The sequence below is a fragment of the Euprymna scolopes genome, chromosome 38 (assembly GCF_053919585.1).
Source record: "Euprymna scolopes isolate OS-2025 chromosome 38, ASM5391958v1, whole genome shotgun sequence".
Lineage (NCBI taxonomy): Eukaryota > Metazoa > Mollusca > Cephalopoda > Sepiida > Sepiolidae > Euprymna > Euprymna scolopes.
Genome location: NC_136519.1, coordinates 80,791,980 through 80,815,843, shown reverse-complemented (window position 1 = coordinate 80,815,843; position 23,864 = coordinate 80,791,980). Strand labels below are relative to the sequence as shown.

The window sequence follows — 23,864 nt, the reverse complement described above, 5'->3', positions numbered from 1 at the left end:
TCTCACTGAACTACAAAATTTCAATAAATTTCCTTTTTTTTATTAAGTCTGTAAGGAAACTACGTATTATTTTGCTGATCTGAACAACCTTGAGCACTTTTTTCATGTTTCTAACATACGTCGACATGTCTACATGATCAAAAGCAGTGCATCTTCTATGATTTTCAAAAATACTTTTTTCTGCACTCGGTATTGATACAAACTGCCTGTATCAATGGCTACCTACACTACATCCTAAAAAACCCTTAGGTTTCCTATAATTTGCCAATATCACACCTGTTGTTCCCCTCCTCCTTACACATACATGCAAGATTCACACAGACTTGAAAAAACCCTAACCTTTAAGCATTATCTTAAAAAGGCCTTAAAAATATGAGAAAAATGTCTTGCAAAGGGTTTGAAAATCGTATTCTTCATGTCTAGTAAAAATCTGTGTCAGAAAATTAAAAAGCAAATCGAAATACATTCTTTTATCATACCATTATTTCCACTCAAAGGAAATGTAAGACGCCTCCTTCCCTCCGCGAGTCTGTGGAAGACCCTTGAGCATGGTCGAGTACTCACTTTAGCCCCCCCCCCAATAAATTCTTTTCTATATTAACTCTAAAATTGTTTGTAATGCTAATATGTAGCTAAAGAAAAATTGTGTTCAGCAATTAAAATAATTATCAACATTAATGATAATGTTTATCCATTTATTTTTTACTAGCGAGGGGTACCCGGCGTTGCCCATGTGTTTGGAGGTGGGTGTGGTTTTGGATAAAAACTCTCGGGGGGGGGGGTAAAATAAAAAAAAAGTTTTGGCAGGTGAGTATGAGGGACGAACCCGAACCCTTGAGGCGAAGTTGGAAATTAAAGTGTGAAAAAAAAAGTGTGCAACGTTAACCATTGACCCACCGCGAGATACTAACGGAAACACGTTTGAATTTATTTAATTACTTAGATTTGGCAGGTGCACCTTTTAATGACTTAATGAGGTCAACTTTGACTGCGGGATAGTATTTTATTTACTGCGGGAACACTTTTTTATTTTTATTTTCCGAAGATGTTGGTAGGGTCTAAATTGAATAGCAATTGTTTGATATATACAAAATATTTCCACATTGATCAAAGCTGATTGTTTTCGGACATTTCTGACGATCACCACCGGAAAAATATTGCCAGATTTAGTGTCGCTTTTATTATATGAAAAAGCCTAATCCACATGCGGCGAGCGACAAATATTGAATATTTATCTTCCCGAAGTCGAGCAAATTAAATAGACAGGCGAGCTCCATTGTTAACTCGGAGATATTACGATTTATATGTGATATAAAAAGTTTTAAGAAGTTGCCTTGGACATACACAAAAAGGGAAGATACATACACACATTTTCGCTTTTATATAGATTGTTGATTAGGTTTGAATTCACATTTTGCAATCTGATGTAACTCGAGCGTTCGTACAGACTTGAAAAATCCTTGAATTTTCACTTTTGCCTTGAAAAGGCCTTATTTCTATTATTACTTTGGAAAATCCTTGTAACTATGGAAAATATCTTAAAAAGCCTCGAAGATTGTAGTCTTTTTATCCAGTAAAAATTTGTGTTGAATATTAAAAATAAAATTAAAATAAATGCTATTAAATTATCTTTTTTAATATGAATTAAAATACGATTAAAATATTTTTAAAGTATTAATTAAAATACTATTAATATATTTTCAAAATATTAATTAAAATACAATTTATATATTTTCAAAATATTAATTAAAATGCTATTAAAATATTTTTTAAATATTAAAAATAAAATCAAAAGAAATACATTCTTTTGAAATTTTATCATATCATTATTTGCGGAATTGGTGATATTTGGGACAGCATTATTGTCAAAGTAAAAATAACATGCCTCCTTCCCTCTGAGAGACCCTGGGGCATGGTCGAGTACTCACTGTAGCCCCCCCCCCCCTCCTCCTGATCAGGGTAACGTGAGGTCATGGAAAGCAGGTGACTGAGGTAATACAGAGACAAACAGAAATAATTTTGTTCATGGTTTTGTATTTCGTTATGCTGAGCAGAATATACCTTTGGATTCAATGGTCAAGACAATTGCCATATATGGGTATTGCTCAGACAGAAAAACTGCAAGCTTCTGTCTATACAACTGCAAACTTTTTATTTGAGAAACAGCGTGAATAGGGTTTTTAATCGGAACACCTCGCTCGGTAAGGATTACCATGATAGACAGATGTCACCTGATCGTCATCAAACTACTCTCCGACAACCAGCAAATAATAACGGGAAAGATCGTAAATAGAAGAAGCAAAGGACGACAGTGAGAAACATGCTGAACACCTGGGCAACATCAAAAATGATGAGCAACAATGAATTCATGAATCCCTCGAGGGAGAGAGATGGATGGAAATGCCTGTACCAAGCAGGAAACTACTTGACTGAATTTTTTTCTTTTTTTTTTTTTTTTTTTTTTTACATAGGCATCACCACATTATCAAGGCCAAGAGGCCACTCAAGGATAAGGGTTAAAGAGTGTACAGTAGAAATTGGACAATATAGTAATCATTAGTAATGAAAATTTGGTAAATTTGATAACTTATATGGAACAGTTCATCAAGAACTTATTTACGTTAGACTTGAAGACAACCATATTGTTGTCAGCCGGAAAGCAGGAAAACGGAAGACAATTCCACAGGCGTGCAGTTCTAAGAAAGAAGCTTTGTTCATGGAATCTACGTTTAGGTTTAGGCACAGATAAAGAGTGCGGGGAATTATTGATAGTGTTTACAGCTAGACAAGTGTTTCTTGTGAAAGTTTGGCGAGGGGGGACCATAGATTGAAGCTCAGTCGAACACTTTCCATGAAAATAACGAATTGTTGATACAAGAGTTATGCCCCTTTATCATGAATGCTATCCATATACTTTACTGAAGCAGCCAAAGTGAAAATCAAAATAAATAATATTAAAATATATTTTAAATATTTAAATATTATTTGTTTTGGTTTATTATATCATTCTTTATTTATCAAATTTTGTTTTTAAAACTTGAATTTTGTCTGAAAAGAGCTTGAAAATGGACATTGAAAATCTATATGAATCCTGGTATATCACGACTTGTATACTGTTTAGTTTCCTGATAATTGTCCATTTTCGTATACTTATTAGTACTTGAATGATTTGGTTGAGTTGGTTCCATTCATTCTTGCCACTGTGTTCTTCACAAAAGACCAACCAAGCCTGAAAATTTGAAGTAAATGATTGGTTAATCACTAGCCACTTTTCTCTTTCAACAACAAACTCTGTAGATACAACGGACCCATCTTGGGTTCCCGGTCATCTTTAACTGTCATCATCTTTTTTTTTTTCGTTCCTCACCGCATCACTTTTTATTACAAGCATCTGCAACTGATTCGCCCTTGTTTTGCAACATTAAAAAAAAAAAAAAAATTAATTAAACTCACAATTTCTCACTTATTTCTGGGCCAATTTTAAAAAGTATTTTTATGGTTGCAAGGGAAATAAAACATCAAAAAAATCTTTCTGAATATATAATTTGTATTTGCTTTTATTGCTTGAATTATTTTTTAAAGCGACTTAAAACTATTAACTTTGAATTGCAAAAATCTGAAATCTGAATATTTTTTCATTACTCAATTTTACGCGTTCATTTTTTTTCCAAATTAAAGCAGCTAATCTTTATTAATATTCTTTCAATTTGACAACCAATCAAAACGCACCTTAAACCATGCACTAAATTGTGTCGACTGCATCTGCACACAAAACCAAAATAACCCAGACGTGCCTGCTCAATAATTTTCCTTACCACTGACTGCTGGACATGTGGTGGCCCTCCTAACCAGAGTACAATCTTGTTGATTATGTCTTGTGGGACATGATCAGGGCCAAGACAAACAAGCCTACCCACAACACACTCGATTCTCTGAATGCTGCCATTGTGGAGTCCTTTGCTGCTATAGGCATGGATATTGTTACCAAAATGTGACGCATGCCCTCCTTGAAATTGCCATCTCTGCCATTGACGATAATATTGAAAATTAATGTAGCATGAAACTGTGGCTAAATAAACTGTCGGGTCTCTGTATATACATTTTTTTTTTATTGCCTATTTTGTTTTTTTGTCAAATATCTGATTTGTTTTGTTTGATGTGTTATGTTTAACTAATTTGCATATAGTTTTGTTTGATGTGTTATGTTTAACTAATTTGCATATAGTTTTGTTTGATGTGTTATGTTTAACTAATTTGCATATAGTTTTGTTTGATGTGTTATGTTTAACTAATTTGCATATAGTTTTGTTTGATGTGTTATGTTTAACTAATTTGCATATAGTTTTGCAAAAAGACATTTCATTAGTTTACTATCCATTTTCATCGTTTTTCTGATCCAGCAAGTTTTTCATTTTATTAATATGAATATTTTTTTATATCATGCATAGAAAATTGGCGTTTCTGATGAAGAATTGATTTATTTGTGGGAGTTTGATTCTTGTTTTTCTCAATTTTTTTATGGCAACACTGGAAAACAGATCTTGCAAATTATTATTGCTAATTCTTATTATTAAAATGCGGAACTGTTATCCAGAATTCCCTCTGTATTAATTTTTTTTTCATCTGTATGCTGTATGTTGTTGTGACAGAAAGAAAATATCATACACTAAAAATCACGTGAATCAATGAAGTAGTTTTATTTTTCTAAAGAAAATAATTTTAAAGCAAAATGCCTCTCCCTCTCTTTCTAAATTCTGGATTTGGAGTTATCTCCCTTGTTCTGTCAAGAATCTTTTTAAAGATGGCATTGCAAGATCGTCTCTTGTAGTTTAGCCATAAAATTTGATTTTCTTATTTAAAAATAAAACTACTTGGTCAATTTGCATGACTTTTGGTGTATGATATTTTTGTCACAGGTACATATCTCGTACAGATTGTTCTTTATTTTTATTTTTTTTATTTAGGGTGAATTCTGGATAAGCACCAACAACAATTTTCCATTTCTGTTTTTCTTTGCAAATTTTTATTCGGTTCATTTCTCTCACTCATAGGATCGAACGTGAAAAGCAAAGTCTTGAAAAGAAATTGAAAGATGCTGACAATGTAAGCATTGAAAACATCATCTTTTCATTTTTTTAAATTTCTGTTTTTAATTCTGTTTTGTTAAACCTTAATTAATCAAGAGTATTTGTGCAAGTAATTGTGAGGCAAGGATTGCGCAATCTCCAACCACGACTCTTCTAAATCGGCACTGCTTTATTCCAGTGCAAGGAGAAATCCAGAATGACTGGAAATAATGTTGAGATAAGCGGTGAGCATATACAATAATTCCAAATGGTCACCCATTTAGTATTGACATGGTTAAATATTGCTTAACTTTGGTGATCTAACAGGAACTGGTTCTATGATGTGATTATGTTGTATTGAAATGAATTTAATTAAAACTTTTTTTTTTTTATCTGGCGTGCCATCACTTATCAAGGCACTGTGGTGGCTTCACGAGGGGAAAGGTTAAAGTCACCTTTATTTGCCTGTCGATTTAATATTCCCTTGACAGATTAAATGTTCTAGGAAAGAAACGGACCTCTCTTACCTCCCTTCCTCTATTCTTTTTCTTTTCACCCACCCTCTATCTCTGTCTTCCTCTCTCCATCTCCAATTTCTCTCACCCTTCATCCATCCCCTCTCTCTCTCTTCCTTCTAGCCTCTCACTCTCCCTTCCCCTCTCTCTCTCGATTTCTTCCCCTTCTCTCTCTCGATTTCTTCCCCTTCTCTCTCTCGATTTCTTCCCCTTCTCTCTCTCTCTCCATTTCTTCCCCCCTCTCTCTCCCTCCATTTCTTCCCCTTCTCTCTTTCCCCCATCCCCCACTCTTTTTCTCTCCATTTCTTCCCCCCCTCTCTCTCTCTTTCCATTTCTTCCCCCTCTCTCTCTCCATTTCTCCCCCCTCTCTCTCTCTCCATTTCTTCCCCCTCTCTCTCTCTCCATTTCTTCCCCCTCTCTCTCTCTCCATTTCTTCCCCCTCTCTCTCTCTCCATTTCTTCCCCCTCTCTCTCTCTCCATTTCTTCCCACTCTCTCTCCATTTCTCCCCCCTCTCTCTCCTTTCTCCCCCCTCTCTCTCTCCATTTCTTCCCCCTCTCTCTCTCTCCATTTCTTCCCCCTCTCTCTCTTTCCATTTCTTCCCCCTCTCTCTCTCTCCATTTCTTTCCCCTCTCTCTCTCCATTTCTTTCCCCTCTCTCTCTCCATTTCTTCCCCCCTCTCTCTCCATTTCTTCCCCCCTCTCTCTCCATTTCTTCCCCCCTCTCTCTCCATTTCTTCCCCCCTCTCTCTCCATTTCTTCCCCCCTCTCTCTCTATTTCTTCCCCCCCTCTCTCTATATTCCTTCCCCTTCTCTCTCTTTATTCCTTCCCCTTCTTTCTCTTTACCTATTCTTTCTTCTCTATCTCTATTTCTTCCATCCTATTATTCCATTCCTTTTCCCTCTCTCTATCACTTTCTATCTCTCTCCTCTTCCTTTACCTCTTTCTTCCCACCCCCTCACTCTATAAAACAGTAAAACCAAACACCAGGAATAAATATTTGGATATATAAAATGCTTGTAAAAACATTTGCATGCTGTAACCCCCCCCCTCCGCTTCTCTTTTTCTCCCTTTCTCTAACTCTTCTCACCTCCTACCACCACTTTTACTAAATTTCAACCTTTTTCATTCACTCCCTGCCCACAATCTAAAATAGTTACAAATGAGAAATGCTGTGCACGGCGACAAGCAAATTAGATAACAATATATCAAACTTTTAAAATAATAAACTGATTAACTGAATCATTCATAACTCATGTATGTTTTGTTTTAAAATAAAAGATAATTTTTAATCTCTTTTACATCTGAAAAAAAAAAAATGTCTTAATAAATATTTTCTTTGAATGATTCAATCGATGATGTTTATATATAACTGTTTCTTGATTGAATAAAATTTGATCCACCTCGTCTTCGTTGTATTCGTCTTCGTTGTATTCAGGTACCGACTGAAGAAATGGAAGAACTGAAATTGAAAAAACAAGAATTAGAAAGCCAGGAAAAGAAATTTCGTGAAAAAGAAGAAATGTTAAAAAAAGAAGAAAAGGTGAGGACTTCCTTTCTTTCTTTCTTTCTTTCTTTCTTTCTTTCTTCCCCCCTCTCCCCTTTCCCTCGTCTCTTTTTATATCCTCCATTTTTTTTTCCATTTTTTCCATTTAGCTTTGATGTTTTCAATCCAAAATTATATGAAACTTCCTCCATTATTCTCATCCTTGTTAGTTGATTTTAACTTACTATGAACATGCCATATATATATATTTTTTTACTTACCAAGGCCCAAAGGCCACTCGAGGATAAGGGTTAATGAATGTAAGGTGGTGGTGAAGTAATCGTTTATGATGTAAATTGGGTGGAATTTGATTATTTATGAGGACGACGCAACAGGAACTTGTTCACATTAGATTTGAAGACTACCATTTTGTGTAGTGTTATGACCCTTTAGGCTGTGATCATAGTGTAGTATCTGTTAACTGTGGCAAGCGGGGTCAATGGTCAAAACATCATTATTGTTATTGTATTCTTATTAATTGATTTGAGCGACGGATGGTCGCTGGATCAGTTATTATGATTAGAAGAATAAACAATTAAATTGCGGAAGAAATGATTGACGTGTGAATCGCAAAAGGAATGTGAAAATAGAAAATATATGTAAACATTATTTTGGGGTTTTGAATAAACAAATAACTAGCTGTGGGATTAGGTTGGTCTGAGACACGTAATTAGGTGATGTAAGAGTACATGTGATGTAGTTAGTTTTGGAGAGATTGATAGAGTTGAGGATTGACCCCCAAAGCGGACAGACGTCTAGACAGGGGTGGACAGACAGCTAGAGAGCAAGCTGTAAGAATAGAAAATGTAGACAACCTGCAGATCCTGTGAAAACCATTTGAGACAACTGTAATAAATTTATATTATAAAAATATGAAGAGTTGTTTTATGGTTTTCACAAATAAGAACAGATGTCTCAATGGGATGATGCTGATCATTTCATGTTCGTCACGGAGCAGCGGGAAGATACAGAAGAACTCTTCAAGAAAAAAAGGTATGAAGCATATATTATTCTTCTTACATATGAACTGTAAAAATATCCCGTGCAATAAGTCTGATACAACATGATTAAGTTTACACGTCAATATCATGTCCCCTGGCTAAACAACATACATACGATTTATACGTTTATTATCTGTCTGTTAAAAGAACAATATCTTACATCCACTAGATAACACATGTTTTAATATATCATCTCCTCCAATATAAACCAATATACAACATTTGTATTTAGCCAGGAAGTATGCCAGTGGAACAGTGTTCCAAAGGCGGGCAGTTCTGGGAAAGAAACTTTGTTCATGGAATCTGCGTTTACATTTAGGAACAGATAGAGTAGGAAAAATCATATATAGTGGTTTTTAGCGGGTCGAGTATTTTTTGTAAAAGTTTGGCAAGCGGGGACCATAGATTGGAGTTCAAACAAGCAATACCATGAAAATAGTGATAGAACAGAGACAGGCTAGCAACGTCTTTTCTGTGAGAAAGAGGTTGCAGGGAAGAGAACGGAGCATCACCTACTAGGTTTTGAAGTTGGTTTTGAACAGCTCCTGCCCAGATGTGACAACAGTACTCCATTGTAGAGCACACCTGGCTCTTATACAGATAAAGCATCACATAGGGAGTGAGATACTTACTGGAGCGGTAGAGTGATTCAACCATCTTTCTATTGATTTTGGCGACCGATTTGATGTATTTCAGATCAGGAGTGAATGTCATTCATCTCCGTGATTGTCTTACACGGTATTCCAGGCCCAGGCTGTTTGTCAGTCTAGTCAGCACTACGATAAAGAATCCTCACACCAAGCAAAACGATGAGTTCCATTTATCTATATATCTATAAAAGTGAAAGTGTCTGTGTGTCTGTGTACATTTTACTAAATTTTTACTGTCAATTTTCAGTCTACAGACTCTAAATTTGATATACAGGCTACTGAGATTTGGGAAAACTTGGTAATCCGTTTTCGGCCAGAAATTTGGCTGTTAAGGGGTCAAAGTTCAACGATTTGACCTTTGAGAATTCTACCAAACTCCTCCAACAATTTTGGGTCTAAACACTTGAAATTTTAGATATAGGTTCCTTGAACATGGATCTAATTTAATAACTTGATTTGACCCCAAAACAATAAATGTTAAGGGATCATAATAGAGGTAAAAGCTTTTTAATCGGTTTGGGTCGAAAATTTGAGCGACTAATATATAAATGTATGTATGTTTGCATGTCTGCCTAAAACTTTCGACAGAGGCAACGGATTTTCACAAGATTAGTATCGTTTTGAAGCTCGACCCTTCAGACGACAAATACCGAAAACTTGGTTAAAAACATTAATTTTTTCACCCTCAACTGGGCAATTTTCTACAGGGACGGGTCGCTTTTTGCACTGTTATTTTTTAAAGTCATCCCCTCTTTTTGATTGTCTAGCCTTAATTTAAACCTACAACACTTCCAGTTTAGCGGTGGTCATAACAGCAAAGATGTCATTCTTTTCCTCCTTCGCAGTACAGGTTCAAGCCTGCCTTCCTACTGCCACATTTTTTTTTTTTTGCTCAACACACACCTCCAAACACTCGGGCAATGCCAGGAACCCATGCTAGTAAACAAATAATGTTTATTATTTCTTGGAGTTTACAAGATGTACTCATCTACTTAGTGGAATGAGATATGCAGCATCACATCCCTGCCTGAACAGACTAAAACTCTTACTGAGCCCTTTGACCAAGAACACTCAAGATACTCAACCACTCAGAGAGGCGCATTCAGCCAAACTGACTTGTCGCTCTCCCAAAAACTAACTGCCTACTTGAAACGCTCAACATCCATTCTCTCTTCTTCCTCCTCCTCCTCCTCTGTGGACCCTAACTGACCACTCCACTTTCCCTTTCCTGAAATCTTTTAATTTCTGACTGGTTCTGGTCTTTTGTTTGTAGTTGTTGTTTGATGGTTTCTGGAGACATTCACTGACTCAGCCATAAAAGATAAGATGAACAAAAAATCCACAGCACATAATGTTGGGGGTCGGCGATTTGTCAGTGGGGCTATACGGTGTGACATACCATAAATATGTATTTTGTTGGTAATCAGTTTTCCGATTTCAACTTGTTCTAATTGATATTTTTGTTAAAGACGTTTTATTTTCTTTCCATTTCAGCTCCAGCCTTGGAACGTGGACACGTTATGTAAAGAGAAGGAATCCAAAACGGTAAGCGCAACAAACATGTTTTGATATTTGTTGAGTTCGTTGTCTTCAATTCTTTGATTCTTTTCTATTTCTTGTATTAAACCTTTCATACTTTTTTTTTCATACTTTTTTTTTTCATACTTTTTTTTTTCATACTTTTTTTTTATACTTTTTTTTTCATACTTTTTTTTTCATACTTTTTTTTTCATCCTTTTTTTTTTCATACTTTTTTTTTTCATACTTTTTTTTTCATACTTTTTTTTTTCATACTTTTTTTTTCATACTTTTTTTTTTCATACTTTTTTTTCATACTTTTTTTCATACTTTTTTTTTCATACTTTTTTTTTTCATCCTTTTTTTTCATACTTTTTTTTTTCATCCTTTTTTTTCATACTTTTTTTTTTTTCATACTTTTTTTTTCATACTTCTTTTTTTTTCATCCTTTTTTTTTCATACTTTTTTTTTCATACTTTTTTTTTCATCCTTTTTTTCATACTTTTTTTTTCATACTTTTTTTCATACTTTTTTTTCATATTTTTTTTTTCATACTTTTTTTTTTCATACTTTTTTTTTCATACTTTTTTTTTCATACTTTTTTTTTTTCATCCTTTTTTTTTTTCATCCTTTTTTTTTTCATCCTTTTTTTTTCATACTTTTTTTTTCATACTTTTTTTTTCATACTTTTTTTTTCATACTTTTTTTTTTCATACTTTTTTTTTTTCATACTTTTTTTTTCATACTTTTTTTTTCATACTTTTTTTTTCATCCTTTTTTTTTTCATCCTTTTTTTTTCATCCTTTTTTTTTCATACTTTTTTTTTTCATACTTTTTTTTTCATACTTTTTTTTTCATACTTTTTTTTTCATACTTTTTTTTTTCATACTTTTTTTTTCATACTTTTTTTTTCATACTTCTTTTTTTTCATACTTTTTTATTTCATACTTTTTTATTTTATACTTTTTTATTTCATACTTTTTTTTTCATACTTTTTTTTCATACTTTTTTTTTTCATACTTTTTTTTTCATACTTTTTTTTTTCATACTTTTTTTTTCATACTTTTTTTTTCATACTTTTTTTTTCATACTTTTTTTTTCATACTTTTTTTTTCATACTTTTTTTTTCATACTTTTTTTTTCATACTTTTTTTTTCATACTTTTTTTTCATACTTTTTTTTTCATACTTTTTTTTTCATACTTTTTTTTTCATACTTTTTTTTTTCATACTTTTTTTTCATACTTTTTTTTTTCATACTTTTTTTTTCATACTTTTTTTTCATACTTTTTTTTTTCATACTTTTTTTTTTCATACTTTTTTTTTTTTCATACTTTTTTTTTTTTTTAGTTAATCAACACAAAGAAAACTGAAGCAGAAGTGGAATTATCCGAAGAAGACAAAAGTGTTCGACAGGTAAAAGAAGAAAATATTTCTAACCCGATCTTATTTTTCGTGCCCAAATCTTTTGGGTCCTGGATATAACCTTAAACTATATCCGATGATGAAGCCTCAGCTTGCAGGCCTTAGGGAGTGTGGAGCCACCCTTTAATTGCCATTGCTCCCAGGTCCACTCTGACCCGGAGTGGTAGCATCTGTTAGGGTCCCAACTATGGGTTAAATAGAATACAACTTAAAAAAACAAATATACTATATTAAAAATTCGTTCTTCAAAATCACCAGATTCGGCATCAAATAACCTGAAAAGGGTTGATATGCCGTAAAACAAAACAACCAACCAACCAAATCTTTTGATTCTTAAATTGTTTGTAATACCAATATGTAGTTAAAGCAAATCTCTTATTTTTGCTTTCATTTATAATTTAATTTTTTGGAGGAGAAGTATAGTGGCCGGACACCATAAATAAAAACTCTGTTAATTAATATGGGAAATATGGCCTAATATTATCTGCAGCAAGAAGCAGATGATGTCCAGCAAAAAGATTACCAATGTTGATAATCCTGATGATCTTTCTTTATTAGCTGGTGACAATGCTAATGCACAAAACTTGCTACATATCATGGAGGAGTCAGCTGTCATATTTGAATTGCATACAAATGCAACTAAAACAAAATATCAAATTGTAGGTTGTTTTTTTTTTACATTGTGCCATGAATCATATAAATTTATAAATGTAAATTTCAAAGTTGTTAAAATAGATTGTGAGTCTATACATGAACGTGTTATAGTAAGAAGATAATGTATATATTTAATCCATAATATATTTCGTACTGAAAAAAAAAAATGATGGGATAAAATTTGTAATTCTAGCACTGCCATCCAGACCCTAAGTCCAGATGGCAACATATATCTCCTCCCCAAGAAAAGCAATAATATAATTACATGCATATTTTACAAAAACGGAGGTTGCTTTTGATTCTACCTGTTAGTGATACCATGCCATGTAAATGTGATGGCCAGATATACTCAATTTATGTACTTTGCAGTGGATAAAACTCAAAATCATACAGCACCCCCCCTCACATTTCCACAGCACCCCCATCTGGAGTTTTTAGCCTTGCTTTGCTCGGTCACTTCACTGTCTAGCTTGTTTGCTTCCTCAGATTTATTCCCGTTCCCACTAAAGAAAAAGCCAATGAATTAGGATAAATTCATTTTAGCATACAAAAAATACCTAATCAGCTTTGTGGGCATTCCCCGGTAGCAGCACCTCAGACAATTAGGTGTGGACACTGATACTTATGCAAACTGTATTAAAATAACGTTATTTAGAAACCCATTTTTAACATGGAGAGAGAGTGGACATTTTTACTATTCTATTATTTACTGTAAAAAATGTAAGATCTCAAACCCCAAAAAAAAAAAAAAAAAACCTCCCTCCCAACCCTCAAAACATTAGAAAAAAAACAATGCTATCTACCAGTTAAAATGCCCATTAGTTGAATGCAACTTGCATAATAATACTTAATCTGGTTTTTTTTTTTTTTTTTTTTTTTTTTTTTTTACAAAGGCATCACCACATTATCAAGGCCCAGAGGCCACTCAAGGATAAGGGTTAAAGAGTGTACAGTAGAAATTAGTCAATATAGTAATCATTAGTAATGAAAATTTGGTAAATTTAATAACTTATATGGAACGGCTCATCAAGAACTTATTTACTTTAGACTTGAACACAACCATATTGTAGTCAGCCGGAAAGCAGGAAAACGGAAGACAATTCCACAGGCGTGCAGTTCTAAGAAAGAAGCTTTGTTCATGGAATCTACGTTTAGGTTTAGCCACAGATAAAGAGTGGGGGAAATTATTGATAGTGTTTACAGCTAGACGAGTGTTTCTTGTGAAAGTTTGGCGAGGGGGGACCAAAGATTGAAGCTCAGTTGAACACTTTCCATGAAAATAACGATACATCAGAGACAAACTCGCAACATCTCTTCTGTGAGATAGAGGTTGCAAGGAGGAGAAAAGGACATCTCCTACGAGGCTACGAAGTCTATTTTGAACTCTATCAAGGCAGGACAAGTCCTTTCTAGTAGCTCCTGCCCAGATGTGGCAACAGTATTCCATCCTTGGACGTACCTGGCTCTTATATAGGTAGAGAATAGCATCAGCAGTGAGATATCTACTGGATCGATAGAAAGATCCCACCATTTTTCTAGCGGCCTTGGCAACAGATTTGATATACGTGTTCCATTTAAGATCAGGAGTAATGGTCAAGGTTTATAAGTCAGGAGTAATGGTCAAGGTTTATAATAATACATTGGTTTAACAAGCATTGCCCTACCCTGCCACCTCATCATGCATCTAGCTCAATTTACCAGCATCTACAAAAACATAATCCCCTCCCGTCTCTGATTTTAGATAAATCCTAGTTAATAACACTAAAATAATACATAAATCCTAGTTAATAAAACTAAAATAATACATAAATCCTAGTTAATAAAACTAAAATAATACATTCTGTACTCAATTCATAAAATTAAAAATACTCAAAGCTATCTTCATCAAAATTTAATAAACTATAACTAATAATATTACCTATGAAACCAGTATTGATATTTTAAAATACTTAACATAGTACAATTTAACAAACAAAATATATAAGAATTGAATTTAACTTGAAAATAGAAGCTAGTTTCGATTACAGCTTTTTAAGCACTATGTTAGATATTTTGTCAGGAGCAATTGCCTTGCTGGCATCAAGGTTCTTGATAGGTTGGAGGGAAATTCAGGAGATAAGCAGCCCCAATTGTAAAAGATAGAATTTGATGCAAAGTTAATCATAAAAAAGTTTAGCTTTATCGGAAATCACATCTGGTCTATTGATTTGCTCAACGAGTCTAAATTTAAGAGATTGGATCTAGGTCTCCTTTGCATTCTCCAGTCATGGCACCTCAGGCAATTAGCAGGTGTAAACCTTGATGATTCAATTTTATAACATCCGTGCATAAGAAGAAATTTTTTAAGCATTTTTTTTTTTTTAAGATTGGTGATTCTTCTTTTGTAATTGGCGCATTTTAGTTTGAAACTTTGACAATATTTAAAAAAAAAATTTTTTTTTACCCCCAGGAGCAATTCAACAAAAAGTACCGCAAAGAACTCCAACATTTCGGAATGCTCAAGAAAAGTGAAGATAGTAAGGATTACCTGAAAGAGCATCCTCATCTCGTATGTGAGGAAACGGCCAACTATTTGGTCATGTGGTGTATTGATCTCGAACTGGAAGAGGTAAGTTTGTTTATAAAGTATTTCCGACTTTTACACGCAAGAATATGTGACCAGATGGAGCATGTTCTTTGCTAGTGTACATAATGAATGCTTCCACACCTTTCGGTCCTGGATATGACCTTAAACTATATCCAGCTTGTGGGCTTTGGGGAGTGTGGAGCCACCCTTTAATTGCCATTGCTCCCAGGTTCACTCTGACCCGGAGTGGTAGTACCTGTTAGGGTCCCAACTATGGGTTAAATAGAAACCAACTTGAAAACAACAAATATATTCTATTAAAAAATTTTTCTTCCAAATCACTGGATTCGGCATTAAATAACCTGAAAAGGGTTGATATGCCGTAAAACAAAAACAACCAACCAATCCACACCTTTCATATGTACAATCGAAAGAGAAATCCTTTTTGTGATCACCAACACCATCCTTGTGTGTGTGTGGATGTCTCCAGTATGTACGAGGTGTCTTCAATCAGTTTCCAGACTTTTTGTACAGGCATTTAAAATTGTTGTTGACTTTTTGAAAATTGTTGACTTTTTGAAAATTGTTGACTTTTTGAAAATTGTTGACTTTTTGAAAGTTCAGTATTTTATGAGATGACTGAGCAAGTTTTATGATTTAAGGTTCAAATGAACAGCTAGAGCAGGAACTGGAATACACTCTACTAAAGCCTAATTGTCACAGCTGGTCGATTTTAAAAATGCAATCTGGACGTGAGGAAACTTTAGAAGAACGATATGCAATAAAATTCTGTTTTTAAACGCGGAAAAAATGACACAAACATATGGAATGCTTCAGACTGCTTTTGCACCGTCTCGCATAAATCTAGCATCAGTTTTTGAGTGGCATAAGAGATTGAAGGAAGGCATGGAGTCTCTCAAAGATGATGAGAGGTGTGGGATGAGTAAGGATATCTAGCAAACTACTCAGCCAATTTTGGGTCTAAACATTTGAAATTTTATATAACAGATATTCAAACATGCAGCAAGCTTTTTAATCAGTTTTTGGGGCAAAAATTTGGCTGCCAAAAAAGTCACAGTTAAAAGAGTTGACCTTTGCAGATTCTACCAAACTCCTCCACCAATTTTGGGTCTAAACACTTGAAATTTTAGATGTAGATAACTTGGACATGGGTCAAACATTTTATTTTGATTTGAGACCAAAAGAATAAATGTTAAGGGGTCAAAATTGTGGTCAAGGTTAAAAAAACAAAATTACCCCTGCAGTCTCTACCAAATTACTCAGACAATTTTTGGTCTAAACATTTGAAATATTACATAAAGGGTATTCACACACAGGGCAAGTTATGAACAGTACATAGGGTCTGAGCAAAGCCGGGCTGAACTGCTCACACTGAGGAAGACCGAAGGATCGGTTTAAAATTATGTGCTTTTGAAAGAAACATTCTCGAAAGACTTTTTGTATTCCTACATGTCAACACATAGGAAATAAATACAGAAAAGATATATACATTTATATATTTTTCGTATTGATTTTTATTCATACATATTTAAATATATATATATATATATACACACATATTAGAAAGGGAGAAATAATTAAAATTTTGTTAAGTATTTTTTTTAATTAAGCTTATTCATCTTCTGATGAAAAATAATTTCACTTGCTTGACACCCTATTTTAAATTAATTTTATATCTGATCTTTCTTAGTTCTTGAAATTTCCTTTCTCTAAAGGTTTCCTCTGACAAATATTTCAACTAATAATCAACACGAAAAACTGAATTATTTCTTTGTATTTGTTTTCTTCATTTCCAGAAAGGAACATTGATGGAACACGTGGCCCACCAAACGATTGTGATGCAGTTCATCCTCCAGCTTTCCAAGCACATGAATAAAGATCCGCGCGATTGTGTGAACGCATTTTTTATTCGGTGACTTCATTTTTTCCTCATGCTTTTTTCGTTTTTATTTTCTTGTTTCCTTTTCTTTTTTTGCCTGCATTTTTCTTTTGTTATTTAATTGGAATGTTTATTGAGATGCATATTATTTATTTATTGTGGATTATTATCGCGGGTAACCACCTGTCTGAGGCCAGAGGAATAATTGGCCAAAACGTCATGATGAGAAAAAAAAAAAAAAAAAAAAAAACAACAAGAAGAAGAAGTCTGTAATAAAGGAATTTTTTTTGTTTCTGTTTTTTGTCCCTTTTTTTTTTTTTTTCTGTTCTCATCCTTTTCTTTTCTTGTTCATTGGTGACCATTTTCAGAATACCAGGTGCTATATATATATATATATATATATATATATATATATATATATATATATATATATACAATATTTATTATGACACTATATATACATATTTCAAGGTCGTACCATTGGTTTCGATACACCGAAAACAGTAATAATATACTGTGGAAAATCGGTATAATCTCTTCAGCGACAAAGAAAAATCTGGAACTAATGTAAAATGAACGAACATAGAAGAAACGCTAGACGAGCATTTAAGACTCAGAATTTCATATTTAAAAAATATTGTTTTAAAACCGACGCTAATAGATTATGATTATAGAAGAAAGAAAGAAAGTGTGTGTTTGTGCGTGCGTGCGCGCGCGTGTGTGTGTGTGTGTGTGTGTGTGTGTGTGTGCATGCATAGCGGGGAAGGGGGTGCTATGGAAAACTCTAAAAAATATAAAAGTCCTGTTAAAGCCATATCAATAAATATATATATATTTATTAGGATGATTGGAAAAGTAACTCCCTAATATTAAGTGCTTATAATCTATTACTGAAGTAAAATTCTTACAAGAAATAAATATAATAAGGAAGGGTACAGCATGTTTTTTTTATTTAGATTTCAATATGGATGCCAGCATTCTACACTAGCTTTTTAAGATGCCTGGGAACTGCACCAACTGATTTCACAAGGAACTCTGTTTTCTTTTTTTTTTAATAATGAGTCAATATCTTGAATATCTACAATTAAAATCTATCGCCCAAGAAAAAGTGAAAAATTATTTCAAGCATGAAAATGGACAGCTATTTTTTACCCCAAGAATGTTGCCTATATCTCTCCTGCATTATAATCATCTTAATTCAATACTTAACTACATCCTTGTATTTTAATAATACTGTTTTTTTTTTTGTTTTTGTTATTTAATCACAGTTTTCAAATTACTTCATCTAATCCAAACTAATACAAAATAATGAGTCTGCTCTCCATGCTGATGCATGATTACATTATCGTATTTTATTGTAAAGCGGATTTTTTTTTTTTTTTTTTTAAACTCTAGGACGTAGAGGATATTGCTATTTAATATTTGAATTTTATTGTTAGCTTTGCTTGAATGCTACTTATGTTCACATGAATTGTTTAAGCCATTATTTTAAAGTTGTTGCACAATATACTTATATTATGCTTTCCTTATAAAATATATACAGTAGAACCCCTTGAGATACGCCATTAATCCATTATGGATTTGAAATCATAAGGTAAAATCGCCGTATGATGGGGCCTAAGCAAAATTTTATACAGTACATATTAAAAATTAGTAACAAAATACAGTACAGTATATAATACACATGTATATAATCAAATACAATTATAAATAACACCGTAAGGCAAGGCAAATATCTAAATCGGGCCAGAAAAACATCGTATTTCATATGGTAACCTGAAAAAAACATATCGCATGTATATCAATTTCCAAAAGCTTCATGAAAAGACCCCCTTGCTTAAATGCTCACAATGAGCTGAAAACAAGTAGAAACATAGCTGCCCATAATTGAACGCAACGTGTCATCAAAATTTTCGTGAAAGGCAAGCCTCTTACTTCTTTTTCCTTACTTAGTAAACATTATAAAGTTATTGCTTTTTTATGTAAACTTTTATTTCGTGCTCTTAATTGTCTGATACTTCCTTACTCTTTTGAAGCTCTTAAGTTACCGTCCCTTGGCTATGTTTAATTATAAGACCTATACTTAACTGAAATATATGGTTCATTATGTATGATACTGGAATAACGGGAACATTTCATTTCTAAATATCGATTTAAAGAGCTCGTTAATTTGCCTCCAAGACAACTGCCTGGGTGTGTTTTATATGATTAACATAAATCCTTATAATTCTGAACCCTACCCTAATTCCTGTATATCCTAATGTATATTCTAATGTATATCCTAATGTATATCCTAATATGGTGTTCGTGTTGGTCAGATCATCTCTTTTATTCCAACTGGACAAAAACCAATTGCCCTTCTCCCCAAGCTTCTTTTTTTTTTTTTTTTTTTTACACAGTGGTCACCACTTATCAAGGCCCGGAAGCCACTCAGGGATAAGGGTTATTGCAAGTACATTACGTTAGTGTGGAGATTTGATGAAGTGTTTACTTAAGGGGGCGGTTCATTAGAAATTTGTTAACGTTGAACTTGAACACATCCAAGTTGTAGTCAGGTGGGAAGCAGGCAGACGGAACAGAGTTCCACAGGCGTGCAATTCTAAGAAAGCTGCTGTGAAGTCATATACATCGCACTTTGCACGTCACATGGGAGATGGAATTTATCTTTCGATTCTTAACCTTAGAAGTCAGAAATTTAAAAATCTATACCAAACATCTATAGTTATCTCTTAATAGACATGTATTATCTATAATATATACTTATACTCAATCGATTACCTATAAGATGGATGCTTATTAGCCATAGTTTGGACTTCGACCTAAAGTTATATTAAGTATATTTTTTCCCCCTTATATGGGCAAATGTACTGGTGATTGTCTCTGCATGAAAACTAAAATTTAAAGCTCGAAGCTCATTTTGAATCATACCCAAACTCGTTATATGATAATTTTTCCAGTGCGATTATTAATCCGCAAACCATATTTAATCCTCGTTTAACTCTAGTAGATAATAACCTTAAATCTAGATCCATTACTCATACATACTCCCAAGCCTTTCCACATCTTCTCATCTTAATCTAACTTTGAGGAGTGCAATTTCATAGCAGATACACTAACTACCTTTGATATCGATACGATTAACTCCAACTACTCATGCGGGAGCGTAAAAATGCCTGGCTTTGAAACCAGGTGCGGGACAAACACTCTTGGTGCTGATGCACCTGTAGATCTTGTCAAGTCACACATCTAGGAGAAGGAAAACTCCAGTGTCAAACCTGCGCTACTGACCTCATACTTCTTAGCACCAAACGGGGAAGTGAGGCCTCCTCAGTCCTGATCGACAACCTCCCTAGAGCTGGTGACAGTGTGTTTCATGTCATGAATGCATAAGTTCAGTCATCATGACAATGCAATTTACAATCCCCTCTGATTCATTAGGACATAATAAAATAATAGGAGGCATTACTTTAAATGTCTGAGGGAGTGGCACTCGTCTGACAAGACGTTGCAATCATCATATATATATATATATATATATTTTTTTTTTTTTTTTTCAAGTAAAAATATCCAAAAATAAAACATATTGAATTTAATGAGGTTTCTGATAGTGCTCAATAAAAAGAGCAGAATATTATTTTATTCAATTTAGGTAAACCAAATTACCATTTGTCGCTACAAGAAATTTACTGTTTCAGTCTGAAAAGATTTCATCAAATAACACAGGACTCCGTTCTTACTCAAGATCAGTCCTTTAATTAAAAATGAAAAGTAAGAATAAGAATGGAGGCCTTGAATAAGAATGAAGGCCTGCGTCGCCTGATAGAATAATAGAGCTATTATAATAATGCCAATTAAAATCAAGTTAAATAATTATCCAATAAGAGAAAGAATTTATTCTGGCACAAGGCTTAAAAATTGGGGCTCTGGCTTATAGTTAGTGTAAGACCAAGGAAAAACATGAGAGGAAGTGATGAGGATAGATTTAGAGAACAAGAAGGATGAATTAAGACCTGGCCAGAAATCTATTAATTTGGAAGTCAATTTCTGAAAGCTGTCCAACACATGCAAGTCTGTAAAACTGATGTTAAACTGAATGAGGATGAAAGAATGGATGAGAGTTCACGGAATGTGAGGACTAAAGAACAAAATAAGAAGAGCAAGAGTTACAGTTACTGAAAGTAAAGCCAAGATCCATTTTCTACCTTTTTTTTATAACGTTTCACTTTTTGTCTCTTTTTAGAATGAACAGCTGTGTGTCCGATGATGACCGTCAACAATATATGAATGCATTCAATGAAGAATTGGAAGCTTTTAAAGGCCGAGTACGGACTTTGGCCAAAAAGAGGATCGATGAAGCCAAACAACAAATTGAGGAGGTAAAATTTTAAACTTACACAAAAAAAAAAATCATACGATGATGAAATGTTAAAATCAAGCTCATAATGCAGTGATATGAGGCCATTGCTTTTTAAAATCTGTACAAATCGAATTTCCGCTTAAATTACCAAAAACATCTCATAGGTCTGAGTTCTTTGATTTATATTTTTAGTTGATTATATAAAAATGTGGTTCTTGTTTAGAATTCTACCTTTATTAAAAGTATATTAAAATTAAAATAAGGGAACATCTGTATTGATGTGTGCACTTGTGACAAAATGAAAATGTTGTAAGCATGCACAGAAACACGAATTGTATATCAATGTTTTTTGTCGGCGAAAATGAATTTGTCGTAGGGCTATTAAAAGCCGTTACCAGAGTCAGAAAGTAACTGCCGAGGTTGCTCTGGTAACATGCCGTATTGAGTTGAATTGAAGAAGTTGTTCAGGATCGTATCTAATCGACGGAGGTGTTTGAGATCGTGTTGTGTTGAATCGACAGAGGTGTTTAGGATCGTGTTGTGTCGTGTCGAGTCGACGAAGGTGTTCAGGATCATGTCATGTCAAATCGATGGAGGTGTTGGGGTTCGAATCGACGGAGGTGTTGGGGTTCGAATCGACGGAGGTGTTGGGGTTCGAATCGACGGAGGTGTTAGGGTTCGAATCGACAGAAGTGTGGGTGTTCGAATCGACGGAAGTGTGGGTGTTCGAATCGACGGAAGTGTTGGTGTTCGAATCGACGGAAGTGTTGGTGTTCGAATCGACGGAAGTGTTGGTGTTCGAATCGACGGAAGTGTTGGTGTTTGAATCGACGGAAGTGTTGGTGTTCGTATCAATGGAGGTGTTGGGGTTTTAATCGACGGAGGTGTTGGGGTTTTAATTGACGGAGGTGTTAGGGTTTTAATCGACGGAGGTGTTGGGGTTTTAATCGACGGAGGTGTTGGGGCTCGAATCGACGGAACTGTTGAAAAATATGTCAGGTTGAGTGGATTAAATTGTTTGGAATCGTGCCGGAGCATGTAGATAAAATAAAAATAAAACAAGTTGATCAATTTACGTGTTTTTAGTATTACTAGCAAACCACCTGGTGTTGCCCACATGTAAGATACGCTTAAATATATTTTAATTCATGCAGATTACATATTTATTATTATAGAGTCAATTCTCTATTGATTATTATATTGTACCTAATATATAGTAGTGAGATCAAAACTAAAAATATATATAAATATGACTTTGGTACCATCAGCTAAAATCGAAACCAAAACCTACAAGTCCCCACCCTTATTCCTTAGCCTCTGAGCCACACCCATAGTAAATAATTATATATATACTAGCAGTTCAGCCAGGCTTTGCTTGGGCCCTATGTACTGTTCATAACTTTATGTGCATATGTATATATATATATATTAAAAAAGTTTGACTTGTGTCCTGGTAATCTACATCTAAAATTTCAAGTGTTTAGACCCAAAATTGGCAGAGGAGTTTGGTAGAGTCTGCAAAGGTCAACTCTTTCAACTTTGACCTCTTGGCAGCCAAATTTTCAGCCAAAAAATGATTAAAAAGCTTGCCCTATGTCTGAATCCACTTAATGTAAAATTTCAAATGTTCAGAGCAAAAATTGGCTTCGTAATTTGGTAGAGACTGCAGAGGTCAAATTTTTAAAAAACTTGGACTCAATTTTGACCCCTTAACATTTATTGTTTTGGGTTCAAATCAAATTAAAAAGTTTGATCCATGTCCAAGTAACCTACATCTAAAATTTTAAGTGTTTAGACCAGAAATTGGGAGAGGAGTTTGGTAGAGTTGTCAAAGTTGTGCATCCACTCCTGTGTATTTGTGTGTATGTATACTTTCGAAATAAGCGTGTGTGAAAATCAGAAATATTGTTTTTGTCCATACTGGGTGGCCGTTTGGAATTGCTGACCACTTAAAGTTTGACCGTTGGTTATAGGCGACATATTGGCGGACTTCTCAAGTAATTTATAATGTTACACCAGAGAGTAGATACTTAATTTTAAAGTTATAAAAAGAAAAAAAAATTGTCCCTACCGAAGTTAAGATGATAAAAAATAAAAGCCCGAGATAAATGGATTGATCAGAGGCCTTGCTTATCCTCCCCCAGACCAACTCCACCCCTATTCTACAACAAGATTCTAATTTTGTTATAAGAAAATGTATTTATATCTTGAGTTTCAGTTTTTGAGGGAAATTCTTGGCCTGAAGACGTAATCTCCCCAATAACGAGTGATTACAGAAACATGTATGCACATATGTAGCCATCAATGTTTGTATAAATAAATTAAATATATATATATATATAGAGAGAGAGAGAGAGAACCCATACAGCATTAAAAATTACTAACAAAATACAGTACAGTATATAATACACATGTATATAATCAAATAACATAAATAACACTGTAAGGTGGGGCAAATACCATAACCGGGGGGGCTGGAAAAACATTGTATTTTACACCGTAACCTGGAAAAAACGTATCCTAGGGCCACCATATTCCGGGGGTTCTACCGGTGTGTATGTGTGTGAATATATATCTATAATATTTTTTTAATCCTTTGAAATCAGCCTTCATAATTTGTATATTCATTTTTTTTTTGTGGATTATTTTCATCATCTTCAAAGTTATTG

General features: G+C 33.8%; 1 protein-coding gene across 1 annotated transcript in view; it reads left to right on the top strand.

Moving 5' to 3' along the window:
* LOC145263216 (hsp90 co-chaperone Cdc37-like) overlaps positions 1–23,864 on the top strand; it is a 42,563-nt gene that overhangs the window by 11,471 nt on the left and 7,228 nt on the right. The window contains exons 3-9 of the mRNA XM_080120301.1: positions 5,052–5,103; positions 7,018–7,122; positions 10,271–10,321; positions 11,644–11,709; positions 14,822–14,980; positions 16,756–16,871; positions 21,079–21,214. Coding sequence (XP_079976427.1) covers positions 5,052–5,103; positions 7,018–7,122; positions 10,271–10,321; positions 11,644–11,709; positions 14,822–14,980; positions 16,756–16,871; positions 21,079–21,214 — 685 coding nt within the window. The remainder of the gene's footprint in view (positions 1–5,051; positions 5,104–7,017; positions 7,123–10,270; positions 10,322–11,643; positions 11,710–14,821; positions 14,981–16,755; positions 16,872–21,078; positions 21,215–23,864) is intronic.